The 15237-nt window shown below is 36.9% G+C and overlaps 1 protein-coding gene across 8 annotated transcripts in view; it reads left to right on the top strand.

Annotated features, from left to right (window-relative positions):
* The window catches only part of RABGAP1L (RAB GTPase activating protein 1 like), a 569757-nt gene that overhangs the window by 476504 nt on the left and 78016 nt on the right, over positions 1-15237 (top strand). Inside the window, exon 20 of one of the 8 annotated variants that reach the window (XM_072946071.1) lies at positions 4808-5481. The exons of 5 other annotated variants lie outside the window; for them this stretch is intronic. In XM_072946071.1, the coding sequence (XP_072802172.1) occupies positions 4808-4861 (54 nt within the window). In that variant the 3' untranslated portion in view covers positions 4862-5481. Of the gene's footprint in view, positions 1-4807; positions 5629-15237 lie in introns of those variants that run through there. 2 more of the 8 variants (XM_015235420.3, XM_015235419.3) reach the window with 2 other exon arrangements.

Genomic DNA, 15237 nt, shown 5'->3' with positions numbered 1-15237 from the left:
CCACCGAGCTATACCCTCCCCCTACATCACTCATATTCTTAAATGTGTTTCAAACCATCCTCATTAGCGGTGATAGCAAATATCAGTGAATGGTTAGGAGCATTTGAAACATTTATTTTTGGTTAGATAAAATGTATTATGTTAAAAACAAAATTCAGGTAAGTAAATTTTAAAGATCTTACTGGCTTTATTCAACAATTCATGAATGGGTAGCATCCAATCTAGCAGATGGAAAGGAACTCCAAGGAGCTGTGCAAAAATGAAAGACTTGGTTAGGCAGAAGTGGGCAGGGCAAGGAAGTTAAACTAGGTGAGAAAGTGGATTGGTTACTGTAAGGTTACTTTCCTTCAGGGATGACAGCGTCTCTCAGGCACATTTCTAACTAGTGCTGATCAGGTGATTCCTGGTTGGCTTAAGATTCCGTCTCTGGGAGAGCCAAAAACGTAACAAAGTTTTTGTTTGGTAACATGGGATCCCATTTTGGGCCTGTTGTCTTGTTTTTAACAGTTGGCTTCGGATTTTAGAGTTACAAATGAGGTAAAAAGCTGAATTGTTAAAGAGTTGCAACTCCTCTTTCATCGTCTGGAATGTACCTCACCCTCATTCTTTGTAGTGAGATGCAAATGAGGAAGTAAGATACCCAGTGTAACTGTTAGGCAAGTATTTATGTCCCAATGGTTTTTGTTTTCTCAGTTTAACTCTGGGGATTTTTTTTTTTCTTTTAAGAATCCGTGTTTTCTGAGGTTTTGAATTTGCCTAGCAATTACTAGCAATGATAGGAAAGATAATGAGCTGAATGGTTGGAATTTGACACAAGAATAATGGTTTTCTTTACCTTTGCATAATTTTCAAGAGAACTAAGATTTCTCTTATTCATCTTTTACTTTTTGTTCTTTTCCCTTTGTAATAACTCAGTATGTTACTGGAATATTCTGAAATCAAAAATACTCTGAAAAGCTTTCTTCTAGTGATACTTATATGGTTTCCCTCTCATTGTATTTTTTGTTTCCCCACTTAGAGGACTTGGATTTTGTAATGTGCACTCCTAAGTGTAAAGAGAAACCTATTTGGAATATTGGTTTTCTGTGATTAAGAAAGTAATTGCAGAATTTTGTCTTTCTTAGAGTTCTTTATCTCTGTGTCAGTACCGTGAACATTTTATGAAGATCCCTTAAAATTGAGTCATATATATTCCTTATGAGTGTTTACAGTGAATTATTCAGGAATATTTATAAAGATGATTAGACAAGGGCCACTTGGGCAGGACGAACAGTTTCTCCAGGGCTTTGCCTGTACACGTGGGAGACGCAGAAGCCTTTCTGCCCTCTGGACCATATTTCTGTGGTGGTTTTGTCCTCCTTTCCATCATGTCTTGATTTTATGACTGTTGTGACGAGAATGTTCAACAAGTGGAACCTGAGACATGGGAAAAGGGTCTTTACAGCCACTCTTGTGAGGTGAGATGATTTTTTTTTTAATGATGTGTGATCATGTTTAATGTCTTTGCGGCTTTGATGGTGGATAACAAAAATCCTACTCCCATAATTAAACTACGTTGCTTTGCTGCATTTGGGGAAAACACAGAAGTGGAAAAATGTTCACGCCTTATTCAAGCCTCTTCTGATTTTTTGTTCTGGCTGTTTCTAAATTTGACACATAAGAATAGACGTTCTCTGAAGGCCAGGAATGATTTATTAGACTCAACACTCATTCAGTATGACCCAGGTATGTTTCTGTTAAATAGTAATAATCCTAGAAGAATGACTGTTGGAAAGAAATCACCTACCAGAATACAATCTTTGTAAAATTTTAAAAACAGCATTTAAAAATCATTGGAGATATTTTGTTATATTTTTCTCTTATCTTAATGAGATCTAGAGAGACTTTTGAGAATGATTTTGTAGCCAGTTTAGCTTCTGAATAGAAAGGCTGTAAAGAGTAACTAACAAAAAGTGTCACAACTGTCAGGGAATCTTTTCATAATATAGCAGCGTTGATATTAGAAAATCAAAGTTAGGGTACAAAGTAGATTGTGTATGTGGGGACATATATAGCAACCCTGGCGGGGGGCACTTTAACATCTGATATTAATACGACTCTTTGTTTTTTATTCTGATAAAGATTAAAAGGTAGTTTCACCCTCAAATCCCCAATAAGCCTATTTAGGGGAGGGAAATAGGATGCACTGCTTTTGACTCACTCGGAGCACAATGAGCACACGGGAAAACCTCTGATGTGTTCCATCCCTCTCAATTTACATGACCATGAGGAAACTGAAACCTAGGGAGGTTAACCGACTTGCCCTGGGACAGACAGCTAGCTGGTTCCTGCTTGAACTGGGGACCCTCTGTTGGTTACTACGAATGCCCTGTTTTCTGCTACCCATTTGGTACACAGTCCTCTGCTGGTAAATGTTAGCAGCAGCTGTGCTGTCGGCACCACACTTCTTGATCGCAGGTAATTCCCCACCCCCACGCCCTTTTCCACGCGGCTGCGCGGTGTGAAGGTCGTGCCTACAGAAACTCAGGTGGAAACAATCCTGGGGGATCAGTGGGTCTCAGTCCACCTGGGAAAAGCCAAGAGTTAAGAAAGATGACTTTCTTGCAAGGGAGTGAAGGATAGTATGTGAACATGGATGTGTACAGTGACTCCTGAAGTTTGGGAGGGTTTTGTAGCTGTTGTTTTCTGAGACAGTGTCTTTAGGAAAAGAGAAAAAGGCCGCACAAAGACACTTGGGTTTTGTTTTGTTTTGTTTTGTTTTGTTTTTACTGTTGTTTCGGTTTTTTTAAACATATCTTCGGTTTGCAAAAAGTATGCTTTTTGCTGTGACCACAAATACACATTTAACTATATTAGAAAAAGAACATACTTCAGACTCTGAAGTATGGAAGAACATTTTAAGGGTGACAAAAAATGAAGGGTGCAAATTAGACTTAGGGAGTCCTTGCTCTAGAAAACGCATGCACTGTGACTATGGTAGAGGACCTCTCGGACTTAGGCATGAAATGTTAATAATTCCAGACACTCTGGCTAATTAGTACAGTTTTTTGAAGGTAATAAAATACCTAAGTGTTTACCTTAGAACCTGTGTGGAATTCTAAAATTATTTTAAGTTGTTAGCTTCTGTTTGTTTTTGTAGTTTTAAAACTGTCTTTACAGCCTTTGATTGTATTTCTAAAAATGTTTTACACTCTTATAGCCCTGATGCCTTAAATAATTTATAAGTTTAATACACAGCATCGAAAACTATTTGATATTGTTTGCTCCAACCTTTTTTTTTTTTAACTTGGGTATGGGTGTTGTTCTTAATCAAGATTACCTATTGTTAAACTGAACTTGCTCTCCCAGGGTGCGCAGGCAACTGCTCAAATGCGGTTATAATTCTTGTTTGCCCCTGGGCGGTTGCCAGCAGGGAATAAAGCATTATGGGAAGTAGTTTCTTTACCTTCCACAACAGGTGTCTTTGTCAGTGCACCTGATTCAGATATCAGTGTGGAAGCTCTGAGTCACTGGAGCAAAGGAAAATGTGAAAGCCAGAGGAATTGCTTTCACAGCTAGAAAATGGTGCTGCAAGAAAAATCCGAAACCTTCTGGTGCAAGTGAATGCATGAAGAGGTTCACAGTATCTTTTAAAGTACTTCTGAAAAGATAAGAAGGAATTTAAAAGGTATGAACTGCCTTTGGCGCCTTATAATACCTTGTCTCCTGATTATCATTTAATTTTTACCTGGTTAGTCAGCGTTAAGTAGGTGAATGTGCTGGCAGAATTTTTAAAGAAAATAATGCTTAAAAGACAAAGCTGCATTGTAGGGGAAAAAATGAAATGAAAATGCTTTACCAGCTCCAATAAAGGTCAGACACCGCTTGAAGCTGTTTTAATCCTGAGGATTTATTTAAAGTATTGCATTTTCTGTTTAAATAAGTCTATTAGACTTGCCTCTGTTTCCTAGCAATAAAGTGTTTTTCCCCTTCCGTGTATGTATGTGCGTGTGTGCGCGCGAGTGCGCGTGTGTGCGCGCGTGTGTGTGTGTGTGTGTAATCTAGAATGCTATACCAGTTGCAAAACTCTCTTAAACGCATTTAAATGAAACAAGATACCATTTAAGTAATCATGCTAATCTAGTGAAAATACTTTAGAAAAACAAGGAAAAATAGACACTATAAATTTTCTTCTAAGTTTTGTTTTCTGAAAAGCAAACAAACTTAAACAACAAAATACTGCTATTGGTGATTAGGTCTAAAAAGTCCAAAAAGTATCTGTATGTGATTGCAGACCAACATTGCCAAATGGATTTTTAGTTCTAACAGATAATATTTCTCTTAGTACTGCAGCGTCATAATCTATGAAAAGCAGAGAAGAGAATAAGTTAATTAGAAATACTGGAAAAACAGCTTTTGGGGGAGCTTTGTCCTCACCTCCCCTTTTTTAAAAATATGCTTAATACTTTTTCCATGGAATTAGCATACATTATACCTCTGGTGATGTTGGCAACCTCGTAATAATTATGGGCATTTTCATATTTTTCATCAAGGCATTATGAGATGAGTTTCCTTTATGGTTTCCAGCTGTACTTAAGAAAACACTTCTGGTGGCTCAGGAACCAGTAGTTCATTACTATCTGATGATTTGGATAATTAAAAGAAACTTCTAAGCTTAAAAATAGAGATGAAGAGAACTTTTTTTTATCTATGGGAGAAAAATAATCAGTTTAGAAATGAGAACCTTGTGTTGCTTTCAGAAGAACAACAGAAAACTAAGTTCTCAAAATCAAGATTTCTACTTAAAATATTCTTTTTTTTTTTGTAGGAGAAGAGGAAATGGTTATTAACTGATGTTACAGTCTCTGTTTCATTTTTATAGTTTAGTACTTTTTTTTTAACAAATACTCAGAGGAAAAAAAGAATCTTTTCTTCATATTTCAGGAGATAATTTTCAGTTGCACCAAGAATTCTATAAATTCTTTTTTTTTGTAAATTCTGAAAAACTAAGGGTTGCCATCTATTTTCTCTGAATGTGAAAAAATAAGCAGTAAGAAAATTCATTTCTCCTCCAAGAAGAATATTGCTCTAAGTAATACTAAAGAAGATAAACTTTGAAAATTTCTAATTATCAAGAACATAACATAAATCAATTTTTAGTGGCTTTGGTTTTTGGTTTTTCATTTTTGCTGTAGCATATTTCCAGTTAGGAGACTTTTATTTCTCGTTTTGAAGTTGAAAGAAGATTTCCAAAAACTGAATTTTCCAGCTGCTGCGTTAAGAATGCAGAAGGTGTTTATAGTATATACTTCCTCCATAGATAAGAGACCTCTCAGTTTTCTACTGGGGGTGAACTGCTAGACATCTGCCTATGATAGCAGCTGCTTTTTCCTCCCCCCTTCTGGATTTTTGACACTCCACCCCCTCAAACTCAGGTGGGTGTGTGCATTGGCACCGAGCTGCAATAGGATTTTTCCTTGGATAGTCTGGTCTGGAGCTGGGGCAGCAGCTGCTGCTGTGGAAAGGCCAGCTGGCAAGATGATGGAAGAAATCTCCATTATGGTAGCCTATGACGCCCACGTTTTCAGCCAGCTGCACGATGAAGACTTCCTCACTAGCCTGGTGGCCATCAGCAAGCCCAGGTCTATGGTAGGTGGGGCCTCGCACAGTCCTCTGGGGCTGTTGTTTTTCTTTTCTCATGTGATGGTTAGACTCCTGTAGCAACTGAGGCATAACTTCCTGGGAATTAAACTTGAAATACTGCTGTTGGCTTTGTTACAGGCTACAGCAAGGGCTACAGGTTTTCAAGGATTTATTTATATAACACTGTGATACCTTAACAGTACATTGAAAGTGTCCTAGGATAAACCTTAGGTTAATGCTTTCATAGGTAGTGAGGCTGAGAGTTTTACAGTGCCGAACAGCACTCTGTCCCGTGAGTTTGCCTTGTATGTATATATGTGATTATTAGCAGAGGGCAACCTACATTTACATACATATAATTCTGCCTTTTTGAAGTGGAATGTTTTAACCAGTGGGCCAGAACATTGACATATTAAGAACTGGGCTATTTGAAAATCAAGTAACTTTCAGAGTCTTTACATTATGACTGCGAGCTTTATGAAGATTACTTCTAATATAATTTTAGTTTGGATTTAATATTTGTTTTGTTTTGTTTTTGCCATTCTGCAAGGGTCTTAGTTTGCATGTCCTGCCACAATAGAAAAATGAAGTTCTTTCAAATGTTTGCTGTTTCTTCTCTGTAGATATCATACTTATAACGGCCATTGATTCATACCTTTCAAACAGACTTTCCTAACTATTGTTGTAGTCACCTCTTACTCGTTATGTTCCATACTACTCATCATGAGCAATAGAACAAACAAGCGTATCACAACAACGATTCTCTTACTAGTGTGAAACCCTCAATCTCTATTTTAAGGCACGGGAACCTCAAAGCATAATATAGCAATGTCTTCAAACAGCATATTGCAGGGGAAAAAAATAAAGGGGAAACCCATAGGTTGATTTTAAAAGACTTAAGGGTTATGTCAACCAAATGCAGTGTACTGACCTTGTTTACTGATTTGGACAAATCATGAAAAATGTCTGTAAGATAATCAGGGGAAATTTGATCATTAATTAGGTATCTAGTGATATTAAGAGAATTATTCAATTTTTTTGTCTGTAGTAATATTATGATTTTGTTTAAAATGATTTAGAGATACAAATTGAGGTAGTTAAACATGAAATGTCTGCAAAGATTTAATATCATCCTATAGAGGGGTTGGTGATGTGGGTGAAACTAGATGACTGTGTGTTGATAGTTGTTGAAGCTGGGAGATGTACATTAGGATTATACCCTCTCTACTATTGTAGATGTTTTATAGGTGCAGTTTAAAAGAATCAACTGGACAAAAAAAGCAAAAGCAAAATAAACACAAAACCATAAATACTTCTGGAAGTTAGTACAGAAGCATCCAGCCTGTTGCATTCTTTTCCTATTGAATATACATAATAACTGTTTTTATAATTACATACATTATATGGGGATTATTACCAACCCTTAGTTAACCATAAATATATATACCAAGTCAGGAGAGGTTAGTTCATGGTTGTGGATAATCTTTAAACTTCATTTTAGCCATTGATTTTTACAATATTCTGCCATTAAAAATTATCCAGAGAATTTAGAATTCTGTTTCATTTCTTCCCAGTGGTTCTGTCAAAGATCCTCTTAAGGAGTCTGAACTGAGTCTTCAAAAACTTGTAGGAATTTTCCAGGCCAAAGAGGATAAGAAGCAAAACCAGGGAGATGTAAAGTGACAGAGTGTAGAAGACAGAGGAGCCTGACGGCTGATGAGATGGGCAGTGACTTGAGTCATAGGGAACAGCCTGTGCTCACTAAGGACAGACATTGTGTGTGCTCACAGGCACGTGTGCAGGAGACAGGACGAGAGAGTAAATGACTGAATGAGTGAATGAATGAATGAATGAATATTAATGTGCTTACCAGGAAACAAATATCTTCCATTTGTAGGTTGTGTGAATATTCTATATATTGATCCACATTATATCTTGATGCAACTTCAGCTTCCCCAAAGAGGGTGTAACCCTGGAGCTTATTTGATATGAAATTTAGTCACTAATTTAGAAAGCCTCAGGGGTATAGTAAAGACACAAAATATTGCTCTGTATAGCAAACTTTTAAGAAAAATAGATGTTGGGGGTGTTAAATGTAATTACACAACTTTCTGGAGATACTTAGTTTTCTTTATCAGATTTGAAATTTAAAAGAGTTTATTTACTGGTACCATCTTTTGGAGGTGATATTTGGTTTCAGTTCATCTGGGAAAGTTGTACTAAAATTACGCTAAGATAAAGTATTTATCATTTGCTTTTGATTACATATCGAATTTTTTGCTTTGAGATGAATACTTTAAATTATATGAAAGAGATAAAGCTCAGATTTTCTACGGTATAAGATAAATTGTTTCTCAGTCTGATTTATTACTGCACTGTGAAGTAAATTGCATTCTTGCTAACATATAAAATCCCCTGAATTTATACTGACTATTAGAAAGGGTATTTAGAAGCTTTCTTAGTACAGGGTTAATTAAATATCTTTCTGTTAGTGGACTTTGTTTCATAACGGGAGGTATCTTGATTCCTTGAATGGTAAAAATCCCATTAAGTACGGTGGTTTTGATGTGGACACTGACTCTTTTCTTGTTCATAAGTGGTCTTGCGGCTTTCTGACATTTTTAATGGAGACGCATAGTAAAAAGTACATCACAAGACATTGAACACACGACTGAAAGAAAATTTGACTAATTGATCCTTATTGTTGCTACATGCAATGTATTAATTTTTCCTTCTGTTCTATTATCTGTAATTGTTTAAAGGCTAGTTACGAGCCAGTATTGATTTCAGAAATGTCTCAATCCACACTTTGGAAAATATGGCTATATCTCATTGATCCTTTAAAAATGAATGCTGATGCGACAAAATCACAGATCCCTTTATGTAGGTCCTTTGGACAAATGGCAGATAAGAAAAAAGGATAAAGAAGCCAAGCATAACTTCTTTTATCTTCCTGATCATCCACACACACACACACACAAAAGAAGATTACACAAAATAAGAATACTGTATTCACTAAGATAAACTAAACAAGAGCCTAGAGTCACCATTGGCAGAACTTAAGAACTTTTTAATGAAAGCATGAATAAGTTGGTAAGTAAGGTGAAAATCCCGTCTAATCAGAATGACTCAGAAACCTTGAGAAAGCTGCCTCTTTGGACACAGTATTCTTGCCTTTCCTTAAATACAACCGATTACTTTTTCTTTGGTTGTTCACTGGCTGAAGTTAATTCTCTCTCATTTTGAGAGAGAAAATTGTGCCCTGTCCCCCATCCTCCCCTTAACTCACATATCTTTCAGTTCAGCCTGAGACGGTCAGGCAAGGAGTAAGAACAACTGAAGGAGGGAGTCTGAAGTTCCCCTCAGTCAGGGCCTTCTGTCTCCTGGACAGCATTCCTCTCTACCACCTCCTCCATTTCTAGTTATTTTTATACTTGACTAATGTAAGTAAAGGGAAAAGATCACACCTGTTGTGTTTATTATGCATTCCAAAAAGGAAGCTCTGAATATGTATTTCAGTTCAAAATGTATGAGTTAATGTTTAAACAGTGAATAAGCCTAATAACCCATGCATACTCCGGCAAGCTTGAATGTTTCGTTAAATGTTAATTTACATTCTGCTGAATTATTTCAACTTTGTAATCTATAAAGTGGTTATGAAGGGGACATTGCTCTCTGATGTTCGTAGAGGCCAGTGTGTAATATTACAAGCATTCTTGGTTCACTACAATGTGCTGGGTATAAGTGGAAAATACCTCTTCCCTCAAAGACCTCACAATAAAAATAAAAGAGAGAAGCAAAATAAATATTTATGGGGGTGGTATTTACCATCATAGTGTAGAACGAAGTGGAGAATAATTACCACTGATTGAACAGTGTGGAGGCAGACTTGCAAAGGGGAGTGGGAGCAATTAATTGAGGCTTTGAAGGCTGACCAGCTGCTTGCCAGCCAGTAGAACGTAGTAGGACCTTTCTGAGCAGGGGGAACCGCTTGTGCAGAGGCCGAGAAGTTAGCTATTTGGGGGGGGAGGGCTTTCAAGTTAGACAGTCCTCAGTTCCAGTTTTGCATTTGCTACTTACTGATAAATTACTTAATTTCTCTAAGCCTCAGTTTCCCCATCTGAAGAATGAGGGATATAGTAGCATTACATTACTAGATTACTTCAAGGTTTAAATGAGAGCACTTTTATTTATTTTATTTTATTTTAATATTTTATTTATTTATTTACTGTTGTATCTTTTTTAAAAATTTTATCTTGGTGGAGGGAGGTAATTAGGCTTTTTTTGCGGGGGGGGGGAAGTACTGGGGATTGAACCCAGGACCTCAAGCATCCTAAGCATGCACTCTACCTGTTGAGCTATACCCGCCCCCAGCGCTTATATTTAGCATTGTAAAAGCTCTTAATAACTGTCTCCCCTTTTATCTGTTTGGAGAAGGCCTAAAGGAAGGACTGGGGTGAGTAGATAAGGCACATTGGGATGTCGAAGGTGGGGGAGTGAACAAAATGGACTACTTGTGTTACCCTGGAGAATTGCTTTGTTATTAGGGAATCAATATCGGCGTATCAGTCCTGCAGGAAACTTGAAGCCTTCTGCCAGGACAGTGGTGCAGAGGATCTTAGGTTTGAGCCTCAGGATGAGGGGAAGGCAGTGAAGAATTAATAGAAGGGATTTATATGGGCCAAACCATCTGCTGAGTAGCTGTATCTGTTGTGCAGCAGTAACCTGGCAGTCACGCCCTGACGGACCGTATTGCCCATATAAAAAATTTTTAAAGGGCATTACAACAATCCAGGTAAAAACAGTTGTCAAGAGCCTGGACTTCAACACTTGACAATAGCAGTGTAAATAAAGAAATTAGTCCACACGTGTTGTTTAGTTCTTGCAGTGGATGGGTACAGTAGTATTATTTGGGAAGAAGCAGCAGCTGATCTATGCAAGGAGAAGAAATGATGGAGATGAATCGGAAATGACTGTAAGCTTTCCACCTTATGAAATTGGAAAGATTGTTGTTGTGTCAACCTAAATGGGAAAGTTGGATATCAGGAATGTAATGGAGAAAAGATGGCCCGTTCTGAGTTGATCATGTACCATGTCGAGCAATTCTAGGTCACAGCATCACTGTAAGAGACCTGGTCGCTCAGTGGTTAGAACACTGTCCGCTAACAAAAGCTGTTTACCCAGACTAACACATGTTTGTCCTCTGTTGGCGCTGGATATATGTTCCTAACTGACAGATAGCAAAATAGCAGCCGTGTGCCAATAAAGGAAGGGAGCTGTTTCAGGGAGCTACAGTTGCTCTGTTGTATAACTGGGAGATGAGGGTACAGGTTCTGAAATTACTTCCTCCTTATTGGGTTGGCACACAGATTTTGTCTAGCATGCCAAATTAAAAAAAAAATTCAAAGCAATTCCTTGTGCCAGAGATGGAGAAAACAATGAAATCAATAGTTATTTCTAAATCTTCACTGCATTGATTAGAATAAAAATTATAACACCAATTAAGATTAATCCATATTTCAAAAAAGATTAATCCATATTTTTTAAAAATGTTATCATCTGACATTCTCATTGTTATTTAGTATGGATATATTTTGGTAGTCTTTCATTAACTTCTGTTTCGTACAAGAAGCCAAATCTTTCCTCATTTGGTTTATCAGTTTTGATATGGGTTAAGGTTCTTATGGTTGCAAGTAATAAAATCTTGAGCTATCTTAAATGAGAAAAGGAATTTATCATTTGGGCATCAGGGTGTGTTCCTTTAAACGCAAGGTTAGGAGTTCAGCAGAGCTGGTACTGGACTGACGTTGGCAAACATTCTCCGTGTCTCTTGCCATCTAATTAACTTCTCTACTTGCGTCTACTTATATTTACCTCTTTCTGCAAGATCTCTGCTTCTCTGTTCCCGTGGCAGAATATGGCTTCCACACAGCGTTCAGATTTATAGTTCTGTCATTTGCAGAGTTAAGTTACTATCCCCGGATCACAACTCCAGAGAGAATCTGAGTGTTGGGGGAGGTGATGAGGCATAGAGTGGAGCCTGTGAGCACAGACTGTGGCGCCAAACTGGATCAAATCCCACCTCACCTCCAGCTAGCGCACTGACTTTGGGCAGCTTATCTGACCTCTCTGAGTTTCTCTTTTCTTATCAGTAAAGTTGGAAACATATTATAAGCACCTTATAGGATTAAATCAGTTAATACCTATGAAGCACTTAAGAATACATAGTAAGAGGCATAGGTGTATTAGTTGATATAGTGCCAAACTGATGTAATTCCAAAATCTTGAAATAAAAGGTTAACTTTTAGCAAGACTGTTTAAGTTCACTATCTAAAAATCATTTAGGTTATTTTGCTATTAAATGCAAAATTATTAAGCCAGCTTCTATGACAATAACTAGAACTCTTCTGCATTTAATCCTGTTTCAGATGTTGACAAGTAATCTTTCTATGCTCGATGCTGGGAGTGGGGTTGATTTGTGAGTCAATTCATGATATCTTTTTTGGAAGATGTTATAGGAGCAGTTTATATAAAACATGCAATACATTAAATTTTTGTTTTATAAAATCATAGCTTATCCACAGTGGTTGAAAAATCTTATTCTAGTTTTCTGTTTGTTTTAGTACCCACATTTGTATTCAGGTTAATAATTAATCAAAAATATTCATTGATGCGCTCCTATGTGCTATGCTGTATTTTTGGCCTGGGGAGTTCAGGTGTAAAGGAGAAAGACATGTATCATTTTCAAATCTTATACTATTTGGGGGAGAGGTAAGACACAAGTATTAGCTAATGATATTACTTATTAGCCATTGGTAAGTATTATGCAGAGACTTAAAATGGAGTAGTGTAATCAGAAGTGATTAATTAGAGGCTTTATGTTGGATAATCAGTGAGTGCCTCACTGGTGTCATTTGAGAGCTGAATAACATCCAAGGGAAAATAAGAAAAAAGAGTAGCTCAGGCAGAGGAAAACTCTGAGAGATAGTCCCCAAGGTGGTAAAGAGCTTGATATATTAGCAAAACAGTGGTGTCCATGTGGTTGGAGCACCTGGTGCCAGGGTAGACAGCGGTAAGCAATAAGGATGGGGGAAGAAGTTGGAGGCCAGGTTGTGATGCAGAACTTTGTAAGTCAGAAGAAGAAGTTCAGGTTTCATTCCTTATATGATGTCTTTGTATTTTAAAAGCGTAATGAATCAGATTTTAGAGTTGGTTAACAGAAATTTTAAATGATGATTAAATTATCAGAGAAGCCAGTATTGCATCAGAAACTCACCTCAGGGCTCAAGCTCAGCATGAAATCAAATTGTAGCGTTGAAATTCAGTGCAAGGACTACAAGCTGGCATATGAACGGGACTTACAACAAAACAAAAATAATTCCGTAGCTCCATTTATTGTAATACCCACAATAGGATTTCTAGCAGGGTGAAACACAGAGCAAGCCCTCTTGTTTGACACAGCCAGGCCTGTAGTTGGTTGGTTGACAAAAAAAGTTCGTTTAAATGAAGCATTAAAAAATAGTACGTACTAACTTAAACATTTATTTTAACTTAAAACATAAATATATATTTATTAGCAATTTTGTTATAAGGCCGTTAATGCCCTTTCTTTGAATAGGAATTCCAAAATACATAGTGCTTTCTAGTTTTCAGTTTACTTAAGAGGGGCAATAAATTAATAAACTTATGAAGCAATCTAAAGCAAACTTTATAGAGGCTTTTTTATAACTGTTTTCAACCATTTAATGTGACAAGGACTTTTGTATTTAGCCAGTCATCTTTGTCAAGTCTTTCCAAATAGCTCAACTTAGTTTTTGTAGAAATAACAACTCGGTTTCTTTTTATGTTCATTTCATTGTGAGCATAAATATGTTTGGGAACCAGTGCAGTTAACTCTTATAAGCATAAATTCAGTCTTGGGAACAGCCTAGTAGGCACAAGAGTTCTGTAGGCCCAGAGTATCAGATTTCTTTGATAGAGAGAATGGAAAGCATTAGTCAGTCAAAGTTTTTAAAGAGTATTTTATTTTTATCATATTTCCTTAATCAGACATTGCGGCTCAGCAAACAACCATAAACCTCAGCGGCACATCATATTAGGCATGTATCTTTTGCCTTACCAATCTTTGGGTGGCAAGGGTTCGGCTGATCGTGGCTGGGCATTCCTGGGCATAGCTGAGCTTACTTGGCTCAGGAGCCAGATTTGCTTAGATCTTTTGTTCACAGCTCTTATTCTCCTGAGCTCTGCATCCTATCTAGAGTGTGCTCTTTTCATGACAGAGTTTGGAAGTTCCCAGACTGGTCGTTGGGAACATTTGATGCCTCATAAAGGCCTAGGCTTAGAGCTAGTGCATTGTGATTTTTGCCCATGTTCCACTGGCCAAAGCAAGTCAAAAGGCCACTTCCACTGTAACGGGGCAGGAAAGTATGTCCCACCCCAGAGGCTGGAGGAGGGGAAAGTGAGTATTTGCTGAACAGTCATCTGCCACGTACATAATAATTGGTTTTTATGTGATATCATGGTTAGGTTAGCTATCTAAAATATACAACCACTGTGTTTCTCAACAGTATACATGGTTCATTTTCACAAAAGTTGTATATCCACAGTTTGTCATAAGAAAATGACGTGCAACCATTGAAAATACTGTCAAATCTGATTGAAGTTCAAATAGCAAATACTCTTACTCGTTTTCATTTTTCTTGGAACTTTAAAGTGAATTGGCTGTCTTTTTTCCTATCTCTCCCAAACGTAATTAAAACCAGAAATCTCTTCTCCATGGTGAGCCAAAATTGTTATCCCAACCTGATCCATCTTTATATAAAGCCCAGGGACTTTTAGCAATTTTTGTGGTCGTGGTCTCCTTTGGCGGTTTGGTTAAGTCTATGGACCCCTTATCAGAAAACTTTTAAAGAGCATAAAATACATAAAATTACAAAGGAAACTAATGATATTGAAATATAGTTATCAAAAGAGAAAGATAAGATTTTTAAACATTAAGATATAATTGACAGATAACATTAGTTTCAAGTGTACAACATAATAGCTCGATATATGTATATATTGTCAGTTAATCACAAGAAGTCTAGTTAACATCTATCACCGCACGTAGTTACAAATTTATTTCTTTGTGATGAGAACCTTTAAGATCTACTCTTAGCAACTTTCAAGTATACAATAGAGTATTAGTAACTAACATTACTATTTCATCCCCAGGATTGATTTTATTCCCAGGATGTATTTATTTTATAACTGGAAGTTTATGCCTTTTGACCACCTTCACCCATTTTGCCCACTCGCCATCCCCCAAAATCAGATTTATAAAGCAGTAGTATGTGCTTTTTTATTAACATACTAAATAACAAGATATGGTAGCAAATAGAATAACTACTGTAATTCCAAGAAAGTCATAAATATAAATAATATTTTGAGATATATGCAATAATGTGAGTGAAGGTATCTGTAAGAGCTGTTGATGACAAAAATCACAAATACTGCAATAGATTGTTGCCTGCATTCATAATTGAAAAGAGCTGATAAATTCAGAGGGTCAGAAAAATAAAGATGTTTTTTCCATCTAAGCTCAAGGACACTGAATTCTTTCCACAATCCCCTAAA

Source organism: Vicugna pacos, chromosome 21, assembly GCF_048564905.1.
Source record: "Vicugna pacos chromosome 21, VicPac4, whole genome shotgun sequence".
Lineage (NCBI taxonomy): Eukaryota > Metazoa > Chordata > Mammalia > Artiodactyla > Camelidae > Vicugna > Vicugna pacos.
The sequence above is the reverse complement of the archived record's forward strand: the minus strand, read 5'-3'. Positions and strand labels throughout refer to the sequence as shown.